The sequence below is a fragment of the Malurus melanocephalus genome, unplaced genomic scaffold (genome assembly GCF_030028575.1).
Source record: "Malurus melanocephalus ecotype Western Australia unplaced genomic scaffold, MMel_1.1 scaffold_23, whole genome shotgun sequence".
NCBI lineage: Eukaryota > Metazoa > Chordata > Aves > Passeriformes > Maluridae > Malurus > Malurus melanocephalus.
This window is the reverse complement of record NW_026623255.1, coordinates 1184033-1207110: the sequence shown is the minus strand read 5'-3', so window position 1 is coordinate 1207110 and position 23078 is coordinate 1184033. Positions and strand designations below refer to the sequence as shown.

Genomic DNA, 23078 nt, shown 5'->3' with positions numbered 1-23078 from the left:
GCCCCCTGGAACCTTCTGTGCCTTCTCAGGGGGTTGCTTTGTGCCAAATGGAGAGGCTGCCCTGGCACACATGGCTCCCCACTTCCAAAGGAGCAGTGTTAACAGGCAAGATGCAAATGCACCCAAGTCTTTATAATGTGTTTGCTCCTTGGCTGCTCAAAGGGTCCAGGGTGCCATGGGCCTGTCAGAAACCTTCATCCAGCTGAGGGAGAGGGCAAGTAGTGAAATGCCAAGGGTTTCCAACCTCCCTCTTACCTGTAAAGCAATGATTCCACAGAAGTGTGTGCAAGGACATGGTTGCTGCTGTTCTGGTGGAGCAAATTCCCTTCCCTCCCTCCTTCCCTGCAAATGTGAATAGCTTTTTATCATATCTTGAAAAGAAAGCAGATGCAAATGTAGATCAGGTACTTTCAGCAGTTTAAGTGCTCTTTGAGGTTGGGAAGAAGAAATCTGATTAGGGTTACAGCTGTTTTCATTTCCTGACAGATGCACAGGGTGTTGTGTGCTGGCGAACTGCGGATGTACAAACACACAGCAGCCTCGTTCTGTATCAGTGGCATAACCACAAGCAGCCGGCATGTTCAGAACTCCTTGTCCTGGATACCCTGCCAAAATATGCTTTATGCAGAATTTTCTGTGAACCAGGCTGTAGGGTGTTTGTGTGTGTGTGTGTGTGTCTGTGTGTGTATATAAATTCTGGAGTGCATATAAATTTGTGTGTTTTCTTTGGTTGATAGGGTCTTCGTTGTGGAACTTTTTGTTGCTGGAGTGGGGCAGTGTGCTGTAAACAAGTGCAGCTAATTATAAAGCACTTGTAAAAAAATGATTTGCATTTGTACAAACAGTACTAGTAAAAGTGCCCGTGTAAGAGCACCACAAGTACCCAAATAAGCCCAGCTCTTGAATGGAGAACTCTTTTCTTTCTTGCAAGCGCAGCTAAAAAGCTGTTTATAACTAAATGCTGAGGTGGTGTAATTTTCTTTTCCAGGAACTTGGAATAAGAATTCCTAGACCACTGGGACACGGACCAAGCAGATTCATCCCTGAGAAGGAGGTGTGGTAGTGTTTTCAAGTACATAGTGAACTTTATGCTTTTAAGGAACATCCTTTTAGTAGCAGTTCACATTTGGGTTCAGGACAGCTGTTSAGCTGCAAAACACTTTCAGTAGTGATCACATTCAGTACTGAGACTTTGGAGTTCAGTTCTAATGTACAGAACAGTGAGAGCCTTAGGGAGCTGTGGAATAGTTATGACCCCCTCCCATGCTGCTATCTAGCAGGAGAGAAACCCAATACTGTTTCCTTGTGAATATCCGGATGTAATTTCCTACTGGTCCACAAGGTATCTGCCCCTCTGCTCTGGGATTGCTTTTTCTTGAGCTGCCTCTACCATTCTGAAGAATCTGAGAAACTTCAGAGTGCTGTGGATGAGCATCTCTGGAGCTTCTCTCCTGATCATCTGGTAAGAGATTTGGAGCGGAGGAAAAGTTAGTAATATTCTTATGGTTTTTTAGGAATTTTAGAGTCTTTCAGTTTCCTTGTTTTTTCCTCTCTTGTCATCTTAGCTAGCTTTTTAGTTCTTTCYCTCTTTTTCTCTTAGTAAAAATGATGACTCAATTAGCTTTTAGTTATAATAAATTAAGATCAGCCTGGGGTGTTCAAGAAAGTGAAGGTGAGACAGTCAAAAATGGGAAGTCAGTGTTGCATTAGAGAGAGACTAAAGCCAAAAATCTTCTTTTGCTGATATAACCACTTGTTATCTCCTAAATGAGAGGTATTACAGGGATTTAATGTGCCTTATGTGCACTGATTTAATGCCATTAATAGATTTACAATATAATTCCTTTCRCTTGGGGACTCTGGGTGCTGTGGTAATACATTTATTTGCTATTTTATTGCTGATGCTTGGACAATATTGCTCATTGCTCTTTCTCTCCAATCAGACAATTCAGGTGGGAAAAGAGGAAGCCACAATGCACACGCTGTTTGCAGAGTCCTTTGCCACGCTGGGCCGACTGGACAACGTCACCTTGGTGATGGTTTTCCATCCGCAATATCTTGAAAGCTTTCTAAAAACTCAGCACTATCTCCTGCAAATGGATGGTCCCCTCCCGCTCCATTACCGACACTACATCGGGATAATGGTACGCACTGGGCAGAAACTGTGTGCCAGAGTGCTGGCAGCAGCTCTGCTCTGCTTGGGAGTAGCTGTTACTGTGTTTTGTAGGTGGAAAGGCATTCACCAGGAACTAAGGGGAAAAGCGGAGTAGGTTTGTTGGTGTCTGCTTTACAGATGGTTTCAGATCAGTAGTTTATGTTCGTAGATTTGGCAGGACTTAGAGCAAAAGGGTAAAAACCTGCTGCAGAAACGAGACAATTGTTTGTTATTGTTCTCCTTAGTATCTCAGAAAGTGTTTCTCATGAAAGCTTGTTTTTGTGTGTGTGTGCTGTAACATACACCTCCCTCTAACTCAGTAGTGTGTCCCATCATGCATTTCTGAATATGTAACTTCTAAGCAAGTTTTCTGCCAAAAGTGGTASATTTCTTAATTTTCAATCTGCCAGTTCAATGATCTTTGTTTGCTGAAGTTGAATTAAAGTTTTGGGCTATATCTGAATATTAGGCAGAAAATATTAGTATTTCAGTAAAGGATACTGGCCCTTTTTTTTCTGAGAAGCTGCCTGTAGTCTCTCTTGTTACATGCAATCTAAAATCTGCTTTTAATTGTTGCTGGTAAAGATGTGGCTAGAGAGAGCTTCTTCCCCCCAGAGAGCATTGCTGCAGAATGGGTTACTTGCTTCAGGACRTGTAATAAAYCCAYGCCTGTACTTCTCCCTGGGTATAGRCATGTTGCACCTGTAGCCAGCATAATGATGGTGTGTATGAACAAGGGATATTTATGTTGTGAGAACAATAATCAAAACGAGCTGATGTTCTAATCTCAGAAATCTTTTTTTTTACTTGAGTCTTTGATCAGTGCAAGTCTTGTTCTTGGATGTTCTGAGGAAATGATGACTTCTGGTATTTGTCATAAAGTACTGACTTTCTGTAATTGTTTTCTGTATCACACTGTTTTCCTTTCTAGGCTGCAGCACGACATCAGTGCTCTTACCTTGTTAACCTCCATGTGAATGACTTCCTTCATGTTGGTGGAGACCCTAAATGGTTGAATGGTCTGGAAAACGCACCTCAAAAACTGCAAAATTTAGGAGAACTGAACAAAATGTTGGCTCACCGACCCTGGCTTATCACCAAGGAACATATCGAGGTAGGTTTTTCATGGAGTAATGTCAATGTCCCGTTTTTTTTGGTAAAGCAGTCACAGATTCTTGGGGTTCAGTGCCAGACAGTGAAAGATGTTCTGTGGTAATGACTTTGATTTCAATGCTAYGTCACTGCATGACATAGTATCATTTGTGCCCTTGTAAAACTAACATGATCACARCTGCTTTTAATTGAGTAACAAATCTAATTTACAACACACTGAAATTTCCTATTCATGTCATATTGGAATTCTGCTGGTGCAATGACAATGTGCTCAGGTGTGCACCTCCTCAAGACATGTGCTTTCAGTGGCCAGAACCCTGGATGTTTCTGAGATGCTGGCAGAGGTTAGGCAGAACACCAGCCATCATATTTTGTCTGGATTGCTGCCAGTTCAAATGCTGAGGGTTCAGGCTGGGATGGAGGGAGGAGGTTGGCAGAGCTACCCAGGGGAGCAGTGGTGGTACAGGACAGCCAGGRTGCAGCACCAACAAGCCACCAAGAGGCTGCTTCTTCCACCCCTCCCACTCTCATCTCTGCCCATGGCATGGAACATGTGGGTGCTGTGACTTTTTCGGTGCTGCCTTGTGTGGTGGGAGGTGGTGGCAGGTCCAGCTGGGAGGCTGGAACGCTGGGCTGTGGGGGAGGGCGCACACTCTGCCAGAAGGCCCAAACCTCCCACACTTTCCTGCCTGAAGGGGAAGTTGGGGTTTGAAGCTTCTTGTCAAATCTAGAGCATTCCACCCACAGGGACAAGATGGAGGGAGCCTGGCCCTGGTGCCAGGTTTTTACAGAGCTGATTTGCAAGGAGTTGCCTAGGTTTTCTGACCATTTGAAGAAACGTGTGGTTGTTGTGGTTGCGTCTTCATCAGAGGTGTGAAATTTCAGTGTAAGTCAGTCAGTCGATARAAACCACATGGTGCAAAGGAGAAATCCCAACTGGTTCAGTTGCTCAGGGACGGAAAGGGGAGAGAAGTTGTCTCCTTTGTGGCTTAACCAGGCAAKTTTGTGTCTGGCAGGTCACCTGGTTACAGGTCACTGTGCACACTRATGGCAGCAGAGAGTTAGGAAGGATGTCTGCATGTTGGAAAAATAATTTTACCTGATAAAGAAATACGTTGATAAACTGCATTAATGTGGGGTCAAATGAATGACTTCAAAGCTTTTGTCTTGCATTACTTTTAAAGCAACTTTTGAAGACTGAAGAGAACAGCTGGTCCCTGGCAGAGCTGATCCACGCAGTCGTTCTCCTTACACACTACCACTCCCTCGCTTCCTTCACGTTTGGCTGTGGGATCAGCCCAGAGATCGACTGTGAAGGGGGTCACACCTTCAGGCCCCCATCCGTCAGTAACTATTGCATATGTGATATTACAAATGGTTACCACRGGATGGATGAAATCCATGCCAGCCCAGCTGGAACTATCCCAGTAAGTGTCTGAACAATSTCTTTCAGTTGTAGTAGTTTCTTTGTAAACTTAATACATGGAGGGTGTGGAGGGTGGCTGTGTCTTTTCATTCATTGAGTGGGATTGATGAGCCTACTCCAGATGTGGGTATTGAAAAAAGGCATTTAAGAGGAGCTGAAATGACATTGGTAYGCTGGGGAAAGCAACCAGAGGGAAAAACAGACACAATCTCTGTTGTCTGTTTTTTCTGCCTGTCATTCATAAAGGTGAACTGAAATGATTCCCAGCCTCGGCTACTTCATGATAYGTGTCCTGAGCAGCAGTGGCCAGGAATGCTTTTTTTCATGGGTGCAGTGGAAAGTTGGCTCTCAGGCTCTGACTTCTTTGCCTTGAGGTGTTGGTGATCTATCATCCAAYAGGTCATTCTTAACAGATCATCAACTTCCAGAGTCTTTAAAACACTCCCTCCTGCCTGCAGCAGTTACACTAATCTGGACTTGCTTTCCTTTGGTGAAAARCATGATGTGAACTAAGTTCTGGTTTAACAAAAGCCATGAAGGGTGTTCTCACTCAGGATCCTTGCATTCAAGATTTTAATKYAGTGGTGTGGGTGGCATTTAAATTKGTTTGATGGAGCTTGCTGGCTCTCTGARGGAACAAACTGCAAAAAGCAGGGAGGAAAGGGGCAGAACTGTATAAATTAAAGGTAATTTTACTTGGCTTTGTGCTGATGAAATTTTAAAAGACCGATTACTGATTAGTAGTGTCTTGTGGTGTTAAAAACAGTTCTTGTGAAAGATGATTATCTTGCACTGGCATTCTTCTGAGGATTCATTACGTCTGCATTTACACTCACTCTTCCTTTTTCCTTCAATGTTTCTTCTCTGTGAGCAGAGAAGGGGAAAAATACAGTTGGGTGGTAAATTGTGGTTACTTCCTCTATCAGAATTTCTGTTACAGCTCCTTGTTTTTCAGTTGCTGAACATTTAGACTAACTAATTTTAGTGTGAGAACAACTTGTTCCTAAATGCTGCAATTTTAAAATCATGCTAAAAATACCAGGGATCTAATTGAGAAAAGAGGATGACTAAATGTGAAGCATTGGGTCAGTACAGGTTTCTTGCAAAAACTGTTTTCCTTGAAAAATCTGTATTTAAAGATGTGAAGGACTTAATTTGTGTGTAAATGTTCTGGCTTGGCAATTTCTGCCATCATTGTCAGTTCCCATTGAATGAAAAGGAAATGTCATTCTCTTCTTTTTAGTCTACCGAGTCTGTCTGTGAAGTTGAAGCTCTTATGGAGAAAATGAARCAGCTGCAGGAGTGCAGAGATGAAGAGGAAGCCAGCCAAGAAGAGATGGCCACGCGTTTTGAAAGAGAGAAGAGAGAAAGCATGTTCGTGTGTTCTTCAGGTAGAGTAGATGCACTCTGTTTATCTATTTATTAAGACTTCTTCAAATTATTTGAAGAAATACTACTGCAGAAGAGGAAAAGAGTTTGTGAGCTATTAGATATCTCACAAACATTTCTTTGAAGGAATCAAGATTAGGGATGCATTGTTTTCTTCCAGGAACACTTAAAAGCAAAGTAGTGCCAAGGTTTGTGGCTGCTCGCAAGCACACTGTAAGACTCTCTGATCAATATTGTGTCTAATAGAAATCTCCAGAAGAAATGGAATCTCTTTCTTGAGAGTTTTAGAAGTTACACAGGAGATTTAAGCATCCTGCAAAATGCTGTAAAAACAAGACACTTGACATGCTTTGCTRTTTAAGTGTATGAAACATTACTTATCAGAAGACTGAGAGACARTACTTAATCTATTACAAGTTTAGGRTTGTCATGGGTTCTTCAACACAATTTCCTCTAAAACAAACTTGGGATGGAAGTCTCAGAAGTCTCTTTTTTTCATAAGTTCTCTGTTCCAAACCAGGTTTTTCCTGACATTTTTACAGACCTCTTGAGTTAGGGGGAAAATTTCCTCTAGACTTAGGGGATAGGGTGAACACTGCTGCACAACAGAAGGAAGAAAATACGTTTGTAAGAAAGAACCTGAGTGTTTTTCATGGAATTGCCTCTGAACACCATAGCTGCTCTGAAAACGGAGCTGTTCTAGAGGATCTTAATACGGGTAGTCCAGTGGGATTGTATTTGGTTAAAAAGCACAGAGACCCATTCTTCTGCAGTTCTGCTTGTACACCTGCAGTACATTCTTACCAAAATTGTGTGAAATTCTGTTTGACATTAACAGAAGATGAAGAATCTGCAGCAACAAGAGATGTGTCTCGTCACTTTGAGGATACCAGCTATGGTTACAAAGACTTCTCCAGACAYGGAATGCACGTGCCCACCTTTCGTGTTCAGGTAAAAGGCTGGGGGCTGCTGCCAGGAGGCTTAGGGAGCAACCTGTTCATTGTGCCAGATACCARCCCTGGAAATGGCTGTGCTCTCACTGTCCATGAGTGAGGCTTAAAGTGAGCAAATGAACAACCCCCATSCCACAATGGATTATCTGCCCTGAGATCAATTACTGCATTAAAGCTTTGGGTCTTCACAAGTTCATTTCTGAAATGGTCTATTCTGCATTTTCTAAGGATTATTCCTGGGAAGACCATGGCTACTCCTTGGTGAACCGTCTTTATCCAGATGTGGGACAACTACTGGATGAGAAGTTCCATATTGCTTATAATCTGACTTACAACACAATGGCCATGCACAAAGATGTGGATACCTCAATGCTAAGACGAGCTATTTGGAACTATATTCATTGTATGTTTGGAATAAGGTCAGTTTTACTGTTTTTGTTCTAAACACCTTGGATTTTCTTTCTTAAGTTGAATCAGAACTATTTATGAAGCAGACATGTATTTCTTAAGCATATTTTTCTTTATGGGGGAGGGCCATTAATGCTACAAATTACCCAGTAATTTATTTTGCCATGGGAACTTAGGAAACAATGCAAGTGAAATACCTGCAGCTTGAAAATGAAAGTGTTTTTCTTTCAATTCCAAACAGATACGATGATTATGACTATGGTGAAATTAATCAGTTGTTGGACCGCAGCTTTAAAGTTTATATCAAGACTGTGGTTTGCACTCCTGAAAAGACCACAAAAAGAATGTATGATAGCTTCTGGAGGCAGTTTGAACACTCTGAGAAGGTACAGTTGGCATGCATGCTGAGGGACAGCCACGGGCCCCCAGATCATTGCCTCCCTGACAGCCACCAAAGCTTAAGCTTTAGCTGATGTCACCGGGGCTCTGCTTGCACTGACTCAAGTCCTTAGGAAGCATCATGCTCCCAGGCTGAAGCAATTTCCCCTTTCCTCCTGCATGTTTGCTGGCTAACAGCTGACATGGACCGTGCAAGCTCTAAGCAGTGTGGGGGGTTAGACACGAGAATGGTACAGCTTCACCTCAACTGCAGTTGGTGCTGCCTCTATCCCAGGGTGGCAGGGAAGTGATGTGAGATACATCCATCCCTTGGCAGCAGACCTGGAGCAGTTCTCTGGCTAGTCCAGGGTCTTTCCAGTCCCCTGGTCCTTCTGGAATGGATAACCGCAACGCAGTTTGTTAAAGCCTAGAGCCTCTGATACTGAGTTAGTCTGAATTGCACCTCCCAGAGTCACATTTCCTGCTGTTCATTCTCAGATGTTGAATCCATTATGTTTGTATTCTCCAGCTTTTCATTGGAAGGATACTTCTTGGCCTCAGTTAATGTTGAAACATCAGGATGCAGAAATCATTTGTGTTCATATCATTAGAGGCTCTAGTTCTTGATAAACCCCTTAAAACAGGATCCTATAACTACAATGATTGACGGTTGTTCACGTAAAATACTTGCCCATGTGTTGGTTAGACTGATAGCTGAGCTTTTCAAGAACACAGATCCTTCTTTAAAGCCCAAAACTTTGCATCTCCATAGCCATCCAAATCCAAGGCTGATTCACATACATGTCTCTGAATGCAATAACCGTACATCCTCACAGAGATCATGCAAATGAAACCACACAGAGCCCTTACGTGCCAGAGCAAAGTCACAGCAACCTGCTATTAGTGAGAAAGTACTTTCACACCCTCCCCCACACAGTTTCTGATCTCATCCTCAAAGAAATAGAGTAAAGGCATTGAGGAGATGAGCTGGGGAACTAAAATTCTTACCTCCAGTAGCTACTGAACACCTGTGCTGCAGTAGAGATAGCAGTTTWATGGCACTGGAGATCTTTCCTGGTGATTCACCTTGGCCAACCACTCATTCTTGTTCAGGTGGTAACTGCCTGTATGTTTCTCTGTCCCCAGGGACAAATGGCCTTGTCACCTCTGCTAACACTCACCTCTGCTCTGCAGGTACCCACTGCTCTTCTGCCTTTAATCACTCACCTAATTAAGCTAAAATTGAACAAGCTATGCATATTGGGCTTCTGAAGAAGGGCTTGCATGCTTGAAAGCTTGTCTTTTTTTCCAGCTAAAACAGCTGGTCTGCTAAACAATGATTTCCACTTCATGTGGACCTGACCCTGCCTTAGGTGTGCTTGTGAGCTGGTGCCACTCTGTGCCACAGTGGCAGGAGTTGTGTTCGTCCCTCTGCCCCTCTCAGTGAGCTCCACTGCGAGATCTGGTGGCCTGGGTGGTGACGCACGCAGTGCTCTGCTGCTGTTGCTGCTGCACCAACACAACACCCACAGCCCCGAGGCTTCCTTTGACRGCGGCATGTAATGGTGAACATGTGCTAAAGTACCTTCTTCTCTCTCCTGAAGGTCCATGTAAATTTGCTTCTGGTAGAAGCTCGGATGCAAGCCGAACTACTTTATGCTCTGAGAGCTATTACTCGCTATATGACCTGATGTCTCCGGCTGCCTGTTGACGTTGGAATGTTCTGCAGCTGCAGTAGGGCAGAGGAAGATACAAAGCCTCAGGACCAACAGTAGCTCTAAGTTAAGATGCCCATTGTGCCATAACTCCTTTAGTTTCAGCTATTTCCTAYATGGAATATCACTGCTGCCACTGGGCAGTGAACGCTTGGCAGTTGACAGGGTTGTGCAGAAGTGCTGCCTGCTCATGGTATTCTGGCTTTAGACAGCCCGGGACATTCTCTGAACTTGTGGCAATATAGCAAACGATAGATACGTAGATCTTGTGTTAAGGCAAACACCGCGGGAGTTGGAGCACAAAAAGAACTGGGCCTTGATGACATTTGCTTTCCCTACGAGAATAATTTTAGAGAATCTTGATGCTGCTATTTGTGCAGGTGGAGTGAACAGACCCAGGCTGTTCAGTTAAGCTAGAAGTGAAAGTGAGCACTGCTGTTGTCTGAGCCTTTATTGTGTGTGGTTTCAAAAACGCCTTGTTATTTAGATTCCCTGTTTAATCAGAACTAAACCTCTTCTGTCCACACTGATAATTTGAAAGATAGCAGTCAATTTTCTCAACTAGTTTAGCCTTAAAAAYAGGATGTTTGTTCACCATTATTTYGTGTGCTCCAAAGTGCAATGGTCTTCCTATGGAAAGAAGGGGACTAGAGTCCTCAGAACTATATAGAGCTCTACCTACAAAAAGTATTGAGTAGCTTCTTGTCCTCTTTTTCATGGATGAACCAAGAAGGAGCTAGGACAAGGTGTGGGAATGTTGTTCTAGACTGCCAAACAGTCCTACTGTATTACATGCCCAACGCTGGTCTTAATGATTTTTGCAGTTGCTTAAATAACTAGGCTAAAAAACATCTATTTTTAGTAAATCAAAACGTGATTAAAATGCTGACGTTTAATATACAGTGGTTTTGGAGAACACATGAATACTTTTGTATGAGTGTGAATTGCTTTTTAAATTTGTCAGTATTACTGGTTATTTTTGAAATAAAGGTAACAACTTTTTCTCTTGGTGTTTCTGTGTGGTTTAACTTTAAGCGTCTGTTCTTACTGGTTCTGAGACGATTTAAAAACATTTGAAACAGTAACTGAGCAAACATACTTAAAATCACAAGCTGTGAATTTTTTGACTGAGTCTAAAATGGGGGGAGAAGTTTAAAAATATAGTGAAGCTCTTGATCTAATACTGTAGTGGGAACACCTCTTCTGTACTGCAGRTATTTTCACCCATTTGGACAAAGCTCTCAGGCACAAGGGATGATTMTTGTGCAGGGTGTCTGGTGCAGGGCCAGAAGTTGGACTCGATGATGCTAATGGGTCCTTTCCAACTAAGCTGATCCTATTGTGTGAAATGAATTTTCCCAAACCCACAAGCAGAATCAGTTTGATTTCTGTCCCCTGGCCTGGGTTTTGAGTCAGACTGGTTTCTCTTTCTGCAGAACCTTCTGAGAACTGTTTTAAGTTTACAGTCCAAGAAGCTAAAATATCTAAAAAGAGCTAGGGGAGAAAGATTAATAAACTGTCAAAAATTGTGACTAACAGGAAGCATCTGGTGCTTCCTCCTAACTGAAAATACAGGATTTTTAATGTTCCAAAAACAGAGCAAAACTTTCCTGTCTTAAGGGCATTGTACAGTTGAGCTGTGCCTTTCCAGKCTGTGAATGGAGTTTGTGCAGCGCCTCAGTGTGCTTTTTGAGGTCAAAGGTAGACATTAATTTTTCCAAGAAACCTGAAGTGACCATTTCCATCCTATGCTCTCCAGCCCCATGCACGTGCCCTCTCTCTTTTCAAGCAGCATATCTGTGTGTGAGTGGCTTCACAGCTGCCATCAGAGCACAAGCCACAACCTGCAGGCACTCCTGMCTCTGCACCCACTAGTCCTGGGTAGCTCCAGCAGAGTCCCAGCCCGTGGCTGTGAAGTGCAGCAGCCTCTGAGCCCCTCAGCTGCAGTGCTGGCACCTCTGCCCAAGGGAGAACAGGAATGGGCTCCKGGACACGAGAGAGCTGCTGCACTGAGGGCTGTGGCAGAGACACCAAATGATAGATGCTGTAAGAACACACCTGAATTCCAGCATTCTGGGCCTTCTTCCTACCCACAGGTTTTTTTCCAGAGAAAGACACGCTGGTGAAGCTTGATGGGAGCCACTGCAGGGCTCTGCTGCAGGTGCTCAGTCCCGCACTGCCCTCTCTATCCAGTTTGYCTGAACGTGCCTCTTCCTGAAGCAAAGGCCAGAGTTCGCACACAGGAGGGGTCCAGGAGCCCCAGCTCTGCCCTGTGCTGCAGGACATGGTGCTCCAGGCCCTTGGTTACAGTTTGATCAGTAATAACTGACATAATTAGTGTCTTATTTGAACGAACCCTAATTGCCCAAACACCACCTTGACTTGAGGCAGCCATCAATTTCGGCTGCCTTCTGMCAGAGACTCAGCCCTTGTCAATTCTGATTAGCCCTGCTGACAGGGCTTGGCCACGGGGCCTTTTCCAGCGCCCCCACCCTGCCCTGCACAGCCGGGTGTTTGCCTGCCTTGCTGTGATGCAAATGCCAAGAACAAATGCCTCCAGCTCCCTCCCCACAGGGACTACTTACCCATCATCCTTTCTTTAAYACTCTCCCACAGCAAATCCATTCTTTTCTCCCACAAACAAATGGGACATTGAAGCCATTTATCATCCCTTCAGCTAAAATTAAAATGGCTAAAGAAGGGATGATAATTGAGATATTTTTGAGCTCAGCAGAGCTGTTGTTGGAGCCAAACCACACTGAACTGCTGAGCAATTCTCTCCTGTGSATTGCAGTGMCAGAGGCTGCCACCACACAAGGTCCCAAAGCCACTCACTGCAGAGCTGAGCCTTGCTGGGTACAARTAACACCTGAGCTGCTGAGACACAAAGAATTCAACAAATTTTTTCACTTTCATTGAAGTTGCATCCTTGCTCCTCCCAAAATCTGGACCATGAAATCTCCCCTCCCCTGACCGGTAAAAGCAGCGATCTAAACTAGAAAAATGTCTCCCYGCCCTTCTCACTTCCTCTCCTCACCTGGAGGCAGAGGCCTGGGCACTACCAAAGGTACAGAGAACAGTGCCACAAACAGAGCTCTGACTTGCTGCCTCAGAACAACAAATTCCTCCAGCCTGTCCCAGGATTGCCAGGCTGGAGCCGCTCCTGCTGTAGCAGCATGGTGCGACGCTGCTGACCCCAGGGAGCAGGAGCCCGGCAGCCCCAGCACAGCAATTTATTCTTAGTAATCTGAGGTCAGAAAAGCCAGAAATAGGTCAGGCCTGTAAAGCCTGCTGWGGCCAACTGGGCTGTTAATGCTCCAGGCCAGCGATGCGCCTGCTGAGCTAATCCATGGGCAACAAGCATGGACTGTTACTGCTGGAAGGATGAAAACTGAGCAATAAACAMGCCAGCAGCAGGCAGGAGGAACAGGAAGAAAGAGGCCTGTTTTGGTCCCATGGATGGATACACAGGTTCAGGAAGACAGCTGGCCAAGAAGTCTGAGAAGCAGAGGCGGTTCCTGGGTGTGTGGGAGCACTGAAAGAAGGCAAAATCTCTGACACACCAGGGATATGGGTGCTTCGCCTTAAGATGTGAAATCCCAATTCAGGAAAGACCAGCACAGCTGGACCCATATCCCAAACGCATCAAGGGAGCAGCTGGATTAGCTGGGATACCCTAGACCCTACCCCACAGTGTCAGAAGGAAGGGGAATCTCCCAAGGAAAGCGGGGTGGCCACCCTGACCCCAGCATTCAATCTGAAGAGTGAAGCTCATGAAGAACACAGGACAATACCCAAACAGCACCTGGGCTACTCAGTCACAGAAGTAAGGTAGAAGTGTGTCAAGATCTGTAGATGAGATATAATTCCTGTCACACAACATTATTCTGGATTGCACAGCATTTTTGGTACCACACAGCTCTGAGTTCTCACTCGTAACTTACCTCTTAMAAATCAGAAGTTCAGCAAATACTTTTGTTTCATTTTCCCAGTCAAGGAATGATGCAATTACTAGACAAGTTACATGGAACAGCTGCTTCATCAGCTCAAGTATATTGTAAAAATTAATTACACATGCAAAAATTCCACACAAGCTCTTCAAAAGATAGCACCCAGTACATAAATGCCAGACTTTTCTGACCTTTTTTTTTTTTTTTTAAATAGCCATTCTCTCCCACAACCTTACCAATAGCAATGTACAGGTATATTAGAAATACAAAGCTATACAATTTACACCACAAAAAAAACCAACTGATTAAAATGAAGTGATAGGCTCAGCTGGAAGAAAGGAGTGATGGCTTTGAATTCTGTCAAGAAGTTTTTCTGCCACGGGTTTGAACTCTCTTTCCCAATATACTCTTTGGCAGTCCATTATRTCTCTGTCGAGGCTGCAATCCAACTCTACCTCTTCATCTGTAATCAAGGAAAATATTGTCTTCAGTTCCAAATAAAAATACACTTAACTGTGTATTCTATGACACATAAAGCTTACCAGCTGGGTATGCTGATGGCTTAAAAACAACTGCACTTAAGRTAAGTTAAGCATCACTGAGGGACTTAGTATATAATTGAAAATAAAGGAYGGTGAGGTCAGTAAAACAATGAAAATGATACTGTAGGCTTATTCTCACACCTCACAGGTGTGGCCGAGACAAAAACTGTCTCCAAGATTGAGCATTTACTGTGACTGTCACTCTGGAAAGTAACTCAGGTTTAACATTACCCACAGCAGTTTTGCTAAGGTAAGCAATCCATTCATCTAACTACAASTACGTTTTTCCTGTCACAAATTGCTCTGCTAATCTGGAGACTCTTTCAAGCTCTGTCTACTATCACACTGAAGGAACCCGAACCACACTAGTTATTGTATTACTGATGCCCTCCCTTCCTCACAAATTTCAAAAATAAAACAACAGCGCAGTCTTTATTAAAGACAAGCAGTGTTAGGAATGAAAGGAAGTCATCACTCATTATTCCCCTTCCATTTTGCTTGGCACTGGATGTGGCAAAGAGACAAACTCTTGGAGAAAACAGAAATCTGTCTGCAAGCAGAAGCATTCTCCTGAATCAGGAATCCACAAACACAACTGCTTGTGCTGAAAAAATGTTTTCATATAGTTTAACAGAAGGATATTTGACAGGCTTTAGGCCACAAATAGACCTAGAATGAAGGTGGAATCCTGCTCCAAATGGGCAGTGTGACTTAACCTTTGGCCTACCCTATGAAAGAGCATCAGATTTACAATGTGTTAAATAAATTACTCTCTAAGGGAGCTCATTGCACAGTCCCAGCAGGTAAAGGTGACTTGGGGCTGGAGAGAAACTTCAGTTACCCACATTTAGAGTCAAACTTTGTGTAGAAAATAGATTCTTCAATAGATGCTCTGGCATGTGCAGAGACAGGTGTGAAGGCAGAAATGACATTCCTGTGTGTGGAGATGGGCTCCAGCTCATACAAAGTTACCAGCCACTGCAAACAGCACTCGCCTTCTGTGCCACTACACTGTAACCACCAAAATGACAGAGATGCTGATTGTGAGAGAGATTCCAAAAGGGATTCTGCATAAGAAGTTGCCATTTAGAGTCTTTCTGAAATAAAATAAAGAAGAAAAAACCCACCCGCTCTTTCAAGAAGGGTATCATACCTCTGCAGAAAGAAAACCTGTAATCAGAGATAAAATCCAGCCTCAGACATCAGATCTGTATTTGATTACATAATAAAATAATTTAGGTTGGAAGAAACTTTTGGAGCAGAGGTTTTTTTCCAAACCATTTATCAGTTTGCTCTGATCCATACACTGTCGAGTACTGAACACCCTCAAGGACAGCAACCTGTTCCAGGGCTTAACCCCTGCCATGATGGAAATCTCTTTTCCTAAKCTTTAGTTGGAATTTTGTCTTACTGCAACCAGTGCCCATTAGCTCTTGTCCTATCAATGGCAAAGTAACACAAAGTAACATACCTAAAATCARTCTCAGCAGCAGAGAAGCCAGAGACCCTGATGTGGAAAATAAGGGATTACAGGGTTTGTTTTCAAGAAGAATTGCTTTGCCTACTCCTGTTTTCTTCTACCCAAATTAACTCTCTTCTAACACACAGCAAGAGACATTTCTCCCTTTTATTAGACAGCTGTGTTCCCCAGAAGTTGACTGAATATTTATGGAATCACTGAGGTCAAGAATTCCAGCCTACAAGAACAAGGGTCAGAAGCAGTTCAAAGCTGAAGTGTTGAACTGGAACAGTAAATTTCCCAAAGCAGAACGTGAATAACGCCGTGGATCAGCAAGGATCAGTGTTCCACAGGCAAGCTGTGCATCCTCAGATAATTCAATTTTCCCACGACTCTCCTCAAAAACCAGCAATATTGGGTCCTGGCCAAAGAGCATATGYGCTGGCTGCAAGCCCAGGAACTAGACAAACACACTGGGCCTGCACACTGTGGGGGAAACTGGAGACTGGAGTGCAGATTCCTGCAGTCTGGAGGGGCTGCTCATCCTTGAAACACATCAGCAAGACAGGGGCCAGGAGCCCTGGAAGCTCCTGTCATTGTCATGTCAGAGTTGACATGGACTGAGCTTCCAAAACAACTTCCTTGAATTGATAGTGGAGATAAAAGTCATCAGAAGAAAACATCTGGAGAGAGAAAGAAAAGGGATTTCACTGAAAGACCAAACAGAAGAATGATCCCAASACAGAAGCTCATCTCCACTGCTGCTGGGGAGGGCCTGGGCACAGCAGCCTCCAGAAGTTCTGAGCCAGCAGTGACATCAAACTCAAGAGCAGCTGAAAGAAGGTGAATGACAAGCGCCCTTGGAAAGCAGGGCCACTGCATCCTAGGCTGCTGGGATCAGGCAGGGGTAAAAAAAAAAACAAACAGTGCTTTTTGTTCAACCTTTCTCCTGGACACATCATCTTTTCAGGCTATTTCCATTCCCCTTTGGCTTCCTCGTATCTTTTGTCATCTTGTGCCAGATAGGGAAGGGAAAAATAAGGGGAGGAGGCCATGCACAGCAGGTGAAGTGAGGTGTCTGCTGTGCCATGCTCCACTTTTTCCGCTTCCTGAGGGTGTGCTGACGCTCAAGTACAGTTCYCTGGCTGTCAGCAGTTGCCTCCTGCTTCCTGAATGATAGAATCGGAGCAATGACGGTTCAAGGCTGTTACTGGACACAATGGCAGGAGGAAGATGTAGGACAATATTAACCAGCTGCTACTGCTGAGGTTTGTTGGCTTTCTGCACACAGAGGAACCAGATCCAATGAATTAGATGTGCTTTTTCTACAGCTCCTGTTCTGACTACAGTAGGAAGAAAGACTGGCCTTCTGATTTAATTCTAACCTATTCCTAATTAATTACCATTACAGCTGCATTACAATCACAATTGTAACTGCAATTACAATTGTACAAGAACTTCCAGTTCATGGAAGTTATACTATTTAATTGAGAGTTACAATTGCTATCCAGCCTAGACTCTGCAAGTCAAATCAATTGCTGGAATAATCAGTGTTAAATGCAGAGGAAAAAATACGTATGTATTTTCAAAAACAAAGATATATATCCCTCACTGTGTACCAGAAAATTCAAGCATGATTTGGCTGTAAAGTTTGCAAGTCTCTTGCAGAATGTCAAAAAGTGAAGTAATAACCTTGAAACACTCCTATTTTCAGATAAATAGATGGAATTACTGCTCACATTAAGATCCAGTCCATCATAGCAAGGAATGTAATACAAGGAACTACTACAACAGTGAATATCAGTAATTCTGCTGTAACTGGAAAAAAATCCTCACAAATCCACCCACTTTTCTGATTGTTTGCAACAAAAGAGACCACCTAGATTTCAYGTTCTGTCTGGGTCTGACAGTACATATACATCTTTAATCAATTTCCAATTAAAACCGAATCAAAACCAGTTAGTTTCCTTAAATTTAATTTCTATTTTAAAGATTTTTTWAAAAAAGATAATTGCAAGTGACCTCAAAACAAAATCCTAAGCAAAGCAGTGTTCAAAAAATAAAGGAGGAAAATTACATATACTGACTAGAGGACTATTACACAGCCACTAAACTTCGTAAAATTTGAAGCAAAAGTAAATGTCCAGATGAAAAGACTCCCCTGGGTAAGCAAATCAGGGTCCTAAAATTCACTTTTCAGCCTTGTGGAGCAATGAGCACACCATCCCTGGCTTTAGGGAACAGATGAGGAATGGTCAGGATGTTGTCCTTGTCCACAAGGAAGCCATGGAGAGAAAAGGAAGGGTGACCAGGCAGAAAGGTCAGCCTGCTGCACCCCRGAAATGCCATGATCCCCAGGGAGCCTGGAGTGTGCTGCTCAGAGACCACTGTGCTGCTGGACAGTCCACACTGATCAACCACTGAAAGCTACAGGACACACTTCCCACCCAAACTAATCCTGCTCTGGTTTTGCTCCTTCCATTTCTTTTATTGAGGAAAAGAGGCCAGGACCATGAGTCTCACCTAAAAGTGACGTGAGCAGTGCCAGCAGTGTGTYGGTGTCTCCTCCGAAGCAGGAGGCCGTGCTTGTCATGTTCTCRCTGTAGTTCCACAGGGTTTTGCAGATCAAACACGAGAGCTGCCAGTCTGCCGGCCCAAARTCTTGTAAGCAGTCAACCAGTCTGTCAGCACCAAACAAAAACAGTGGTTTGTTCMATGGAATTTTCTCCTAAGCTCTTCAAAATCTGGCAGTCTAGAAATGTAAGCACATTCCATGGAAGTTTACAGGAAAATTTTACATTAATAAACTTCAGGTGCTACTTTCTTCCTCAGCAACTTTTCCCTTTTCATTTAGCTCCCTAAGGATGTGAATCTGCCTTTTGCCTCCACGTGTGTGTGCCTGCCTGCAGCTGCCCATCCCCTGTAACTTTCTAACCCAATTTCACTCACATGCTTTGCAAATGGAACCATTTAAAAGACACCAAAATTCCATCAAATTTCATTACAATCTGTGACTGTCCCAAATCTGTGGTATCACTAAAGCAGAGATTGTAATGCAAYCTGGTGATTAGTAAAGGGAACACAGGATAACTATTATATTCAGGTGTGGCTGAAAGTTACAGTAATTCAAGAGCACCCAAAGAGAGGTTTTCTTTTTTCTCCTTTCTGCAGGCAGTCATTGTGGAACAAYAGGAAGCATGTAATGAAAAGCCAAAAGAACTTGCCCTAATTTTTTTAAGTTTAACCCTCTGATGAGACTAATTCCCTATTTTGTTAGAGCCACTATATATTGGTACAACAACCTCAATTCCAAAAATCCATATAGTTGATTTGGTATGGTAAGGATAATCTCCTTAACAATTACTTCCAAATTCTCTAGATTCATTCCATGCTGTTACAGTTTTTTGTTCTTTCCCTCCCAAATTTTTAGACACAGTATAGAAAACTCCGAATTTATACGATTCTACAGGCTACAGAATATAATAGAACTTCCTCACATTTATTATTCAATTTGCCTGCAAATTATTTTTATTCTCCTTTTTTCAGCTTTATATTGTAAGTTAACCAGAACATGGGAAGGAAAGATGAGCAGAGTATGCATTGTTTGCAATGTATAATAAAGTGATTATATGATGTATGAACAGGAAAGCGTTTCAAAGTGAGGCTTATTGTTTCATAAGTATGGGCTGTACCAACTGCTTTAYGAGCATGGGAACATGATCCTGCATGTCGCTCCAATTCAGCTGGATCCGCTATTATCTGACATCAAAGCCAAAAGTGTTACATGCACAGTGGTTTTTCAAGGTCTAATATCCCTTCCAGTATCAGTGCCTTAAACCTGAACTCACAGAGAGGAGACTCAGGAGCTGCTCTCTGCGGAGCCATGGCCACATCACCTGGTAGTTTCCCCTACAGTACCAAGGGGTTACAAAAGTTGCAAGGGACCATGTGGGATATCAGTCCCTGAAGGATTTTCACACTTACAGGGGATACACTGGGGACTGACTGCGCTGTTAACTGTAGCCCACRCAGGACCCAGGTGAGTGGAGCATAAGCAGCTGCTGCTAAGCTGTGCCTTAGCTGCTTTCTTCTATGGTACCCTCTGCTGTGCACATCAACAAGGATCTTTGGGAGATTACTCTGTGCGGTTTGGTTTATGTGAAAGGCTCTTTCTCAAAAAATTTTAGATGCTGAACATCTGCTATCTTTATTACAAGCTACTGGCCCCAGTAAAAAAGAATCCAATTGAAACTTTTTGATCAAACTACTCAAAAYTGCCTTTTTCTCCAGCTCAATCAAGAACTTACTTTCCAATTCCTCCTTCTTCCATCAGAAAAGCTCGTTTGTTCTTATCTACTGTGAGATTGAGCAGAACTCCACAGGCAAAAAAACATACATCTCGCTTCTTGGAATCGAGCAAAGTAATCATGAACTTGTATACTGGATTGTAGAGAAGGAAACAATACCACTGTGAAGATGAACTTACCATACAAATGGCATCACAACATACTTATTAAAAATGCAGTCAATACTTAGCAAATACTTAGAAAGCAGCCRAATGTAGGATACCCTATCCAGAAATTGACCCTTGTAGCTACTACTGTGACATTTGTAGAGGATGCATGTGACAGAGTAACATCATGCTGAACGTTCTCTAAAACAACAAATGCAAAATTGCAGTAATAAAAATACACTAAAGAAATGTGAAAATCCTGTCAGAAGAGAATAAGTTGACCAAACTGAATTGCAGCTTATTTCTTGAAAGTATCACCCTCCTTTCAATCACAGAGTCAGCAGAAACTGAAAGGATTTGGCATCTGGCACTCAGAGTTCTTTCCCCTGTGAGTGGCAGGGTTGCCCCAGGAGTTCCAGGTTGCACCAAGTCCAGCTGGAAGCGCAGSAGCCTGTGGCTCCCACCAGAGCCAGGCATGGAGCAGGTGTTGGACATGCAGTGTCCCACAGCACCTGCTGGCACTGACTCTGGAGCGATGGGGACAACCCCAGCCAGGGTGCCAGCCTGGCCTCATAGAGAGGAAGCCTCTCAGCAATTCCAGAACTTGGCACACTGATACCACAGGCTCCCCCARTTGGAAAATTTAGCCCTTTGACTGAGACTGTTCACCAGCAGCCACCTAAGGGTTACTCCTCCCTTCTCCTCCAAATACGGTGATGTGCCACCCTTGAAATAAAGGGTTGCATATTGTGGCATGATCACCTCACTTTCAGCACCAAGAGGGTGACCAAAAAAAAAAAAAAATTAGACTGAACTGGTGCTTAATTAAGATGATGACACACCTTCTGTGAAGAGCAAAGAGTTGCCATTTCCTCCAAAGCTCTTTAGATACCCAAAGCAAAAGGATTTGACAAGACTTGTATCCTTCTTCACCCAGAAGTAAACAGGAGGTCTTTGCTGAGGCAGTCAAACATCCTAACTGCATGTTACAAAGGGCTAACCAAGCTGTCCAATATAGGAATCAAAAATCTGGGATTATTAACTTAAACAAGAATTTAGCCGGATTTTCATTTAATATCACTATTAATCTTAGGAACTGAAAAGCAATTTGAGTAAAGAGAAAGTTCAAAATTTGAATCTTTAGGAAAATCAGTTTTTGTAAGACTTAACCTTGGCACCATGGCATATTTTTCCTACTCCARTATTTTCACTCTAATGAAACTGAAATAAAATGGTGTTTATAACGACTRTTACTGGATTCTAATGTTTGCCTAATTTGCAAAACATCAGGGAAGATTGCTTCTACCCTTTAACTGAGACAGCTTATTAACAATCTTTTCTTTTTAGAACCGTGGACATTTAAAAATAGAACTCCTACAAATGCAAAAGTAACTCACTGTTTTTCTGCATGATGAAGTCACGGATCTCATGATGCTGGGAAAGATTGCCAAAGACTCTGACGGCCTCCACAACTGCATCCATATTGTCACTCATTAACAGCTTTAAAAGCTCTATTGGTTTGCAGAGAAATTAGATAAAAATAATTACTTGTAAATCACAAATACATGGTTGGCTTTTTATCAGTGAGTATCAGAATGCAAACAGCAACAGTGATAAATGCAATAAATGGGAGCAGTTATCTGTCTGTCTGGGGGCAGCAAAGGGGGTGAGCTGATGGTAGAACGAGAATGAAATTGTGTAGGACTTTCACAATATGGGACCCAATGCAAAGGAACAAACGAGGAGTTATGGAGACAGTCTAAGCATGGCTGTAATAATGGGGGCCAGTTTGGTAATGCAGTTTTGAGTGGGCTCATGTGAAAATCGAGGAAGACAAAATAAAAAAAATGTAATATATAAGAGACTTGATTTAGATCCTGAACAGATGGTCTTATGGTGGGATGTCTCCTAAAACTCAAATTATTTTCTGACATTAGCTCTGTTTTCTCTCAGTGCTGCTATAACAAGCAAATACATTTTCTCTGAACAGCTACTTAATATTGTCCCAATCTGAAACATTCACTTCCTTGCTGCTCTCCTGCTCAGTAGTTTCACATTTGATTGGCCTGTGACTTCAGCAGTGGGAATGAGACCTTCAGTATTTCCTAGGAAGCGCTACCATCATGGAAGATTTTGGTGCATGGCAGATGAGTGACGTTACAGAAGTTACATTTATCAGTCTTCTGTGAGTATGAAGCAAAGCACTGAAATCAGTCCACCATACAGAGGATTTGAGTAAGTCCACCCTTAACCGTTCATACAAGACAAGAGCGAGAGAAAAAAAAGTAGAAGAGAGGTTGGCTTTGTTCCCATTACTTCTGCCTCTGATTGTTGCAATACTGAACACACCTTGAACTTGTCTTAAAGAGACATCTGAAGTGCTTTTATCCACCACTTATATCAAACAGCAAGTATTCTCAAAATGTCTCCTGGAGAAGAAAACCTGCTGGCCTTCCATCAAAAGGTTTCCTCTTTTCTCACTTCAGGAAGGTGATGGGACTAGTTCCACATGCCAACAAGAACAGGAGAGAAGTCATTTGTTTCCCCATTTTYCTCACCAGCAACAAGAGGCAGCTGGCTTTTAGGTCATAAAATGAGTCGTGACAGAACAGCAGAGCTATTACCTAGAGAGAATATGAGGCCTACCACTCTGGGCACTGAGCTGACAGCCAGGATATTGCTTCCTACTCCTTGTTCTACCTGTTGTGWGAAYTTCAGGTTTTGTCCCTCCCCAGTGTCTTGTCTATTTAGACAGAGCGAGACACGGACTCTCTACCTTTTGTTCAGCATTAACACAATAGTCCCAGATGTCAGTTGCAGTTCCTACATATAACTGATTGTTGTCCATRATGTCAGAAGGGAGAGAATCACACAATAAAATGTTGCAAATGGATTTATAAGCCAGAAACATACAGAAATCAAATTTTGCAGGTACGTAAGGTAACATACTCTGATGAGAAGTAAAAAGCAACACGATTATTTTGGTTCAGGTAAATGGATTTTGAACATATCTAGCAAGAACTGCTGAACAGAAAATAGTACTGCAAATTCCTCTGGGGAGGAAAAGAAGGGGTTTTGTGGACAATCCAACTATTTTCATGTAAGTCATAGAGATATTTTCCAAAAGAATGGAAAAT

General features: G+C 42.9%; 2 protein-coding genes across 7 annotated transcripts in view; one reads left to right on the top strand and one right to left on the bottom strand.

The window, feature by feature from the left end:
- Positions 1 to 10539, top strand: part of SESN1 (sestrin 1) — a 78293-nt gene extending 67754 nt beyond the window's left edge. For all 5 annotated transcript variants that reach the window (XM_057390152.1, XM_057390155.1, XM_057390153.1 and 2 more), the window contains exons 2-10: positions 989 to 1054; positions 1944 to 2144; positions 3087 to 3269; positions 4453 to 4695; positions 5938 to 6085; positions 6922 to 7034; positions 7265 to 7455; positions 7686 to 7830; positions 9427 to 10539. In XM_057390152.1, the coding sequence (XP_057246135.1) occupies positions 989 to 1054; positions 1944 to 2144; positions 3087 to 3269; positions 4453 to 4695; positions 5938 to 6085; positions 6922 to 7034; positions 7265 to 7455; positions 7686 to 7830; positions 9427 to 9513 (1377 nt within the window). In that variant the 3' untranslated portion in view covers positions 9514 to 10539. The remainder of the gene's footprint in view (positions 1 to 988; positions 1055 to 1943; positions 2145 to 3086; positions 3270 to 4452; positions 4696 to 5937; positions 6086 to 6921; positions 7035 to 7264; positions 7456 to 7685; positions 7831 to 9426) is intronic.
- A 2991-nt stretch (positions 10540 to 13530) lies between these two features.
- Positions 13531 to 23078, bottom strand: part of ARMC2 (armadillo repeat containing 2) — a 58515-nt gene continuing 48967 nt past the window's right edge. For both annotated transcript variants that reach the window (XM_057390148.1, XM_057390149.1), the window contains 4 exons: positions 21339 to 21452; positions 19796 to 19928; positions 18012 to 18169; positions 13531 to 13950 (listed from right to left, as the gene is read on the bottom strand). In XM_057390148.1, the coding sequence (XP_057246131.1) occupies positions 13793 to 13950; positions 18012 to 18169; positions 19796 to 19928; positions 21339 to 21452 (563 nt within the window). In that variant the 3' untranslated portion in view covers positions 13531 to 13792. The remainder of the gene's footprint in view (positions 13951 to 18011; positions 18170 to 19795; positions 19929 to 21338; positions 21453 to 23078) is intronic.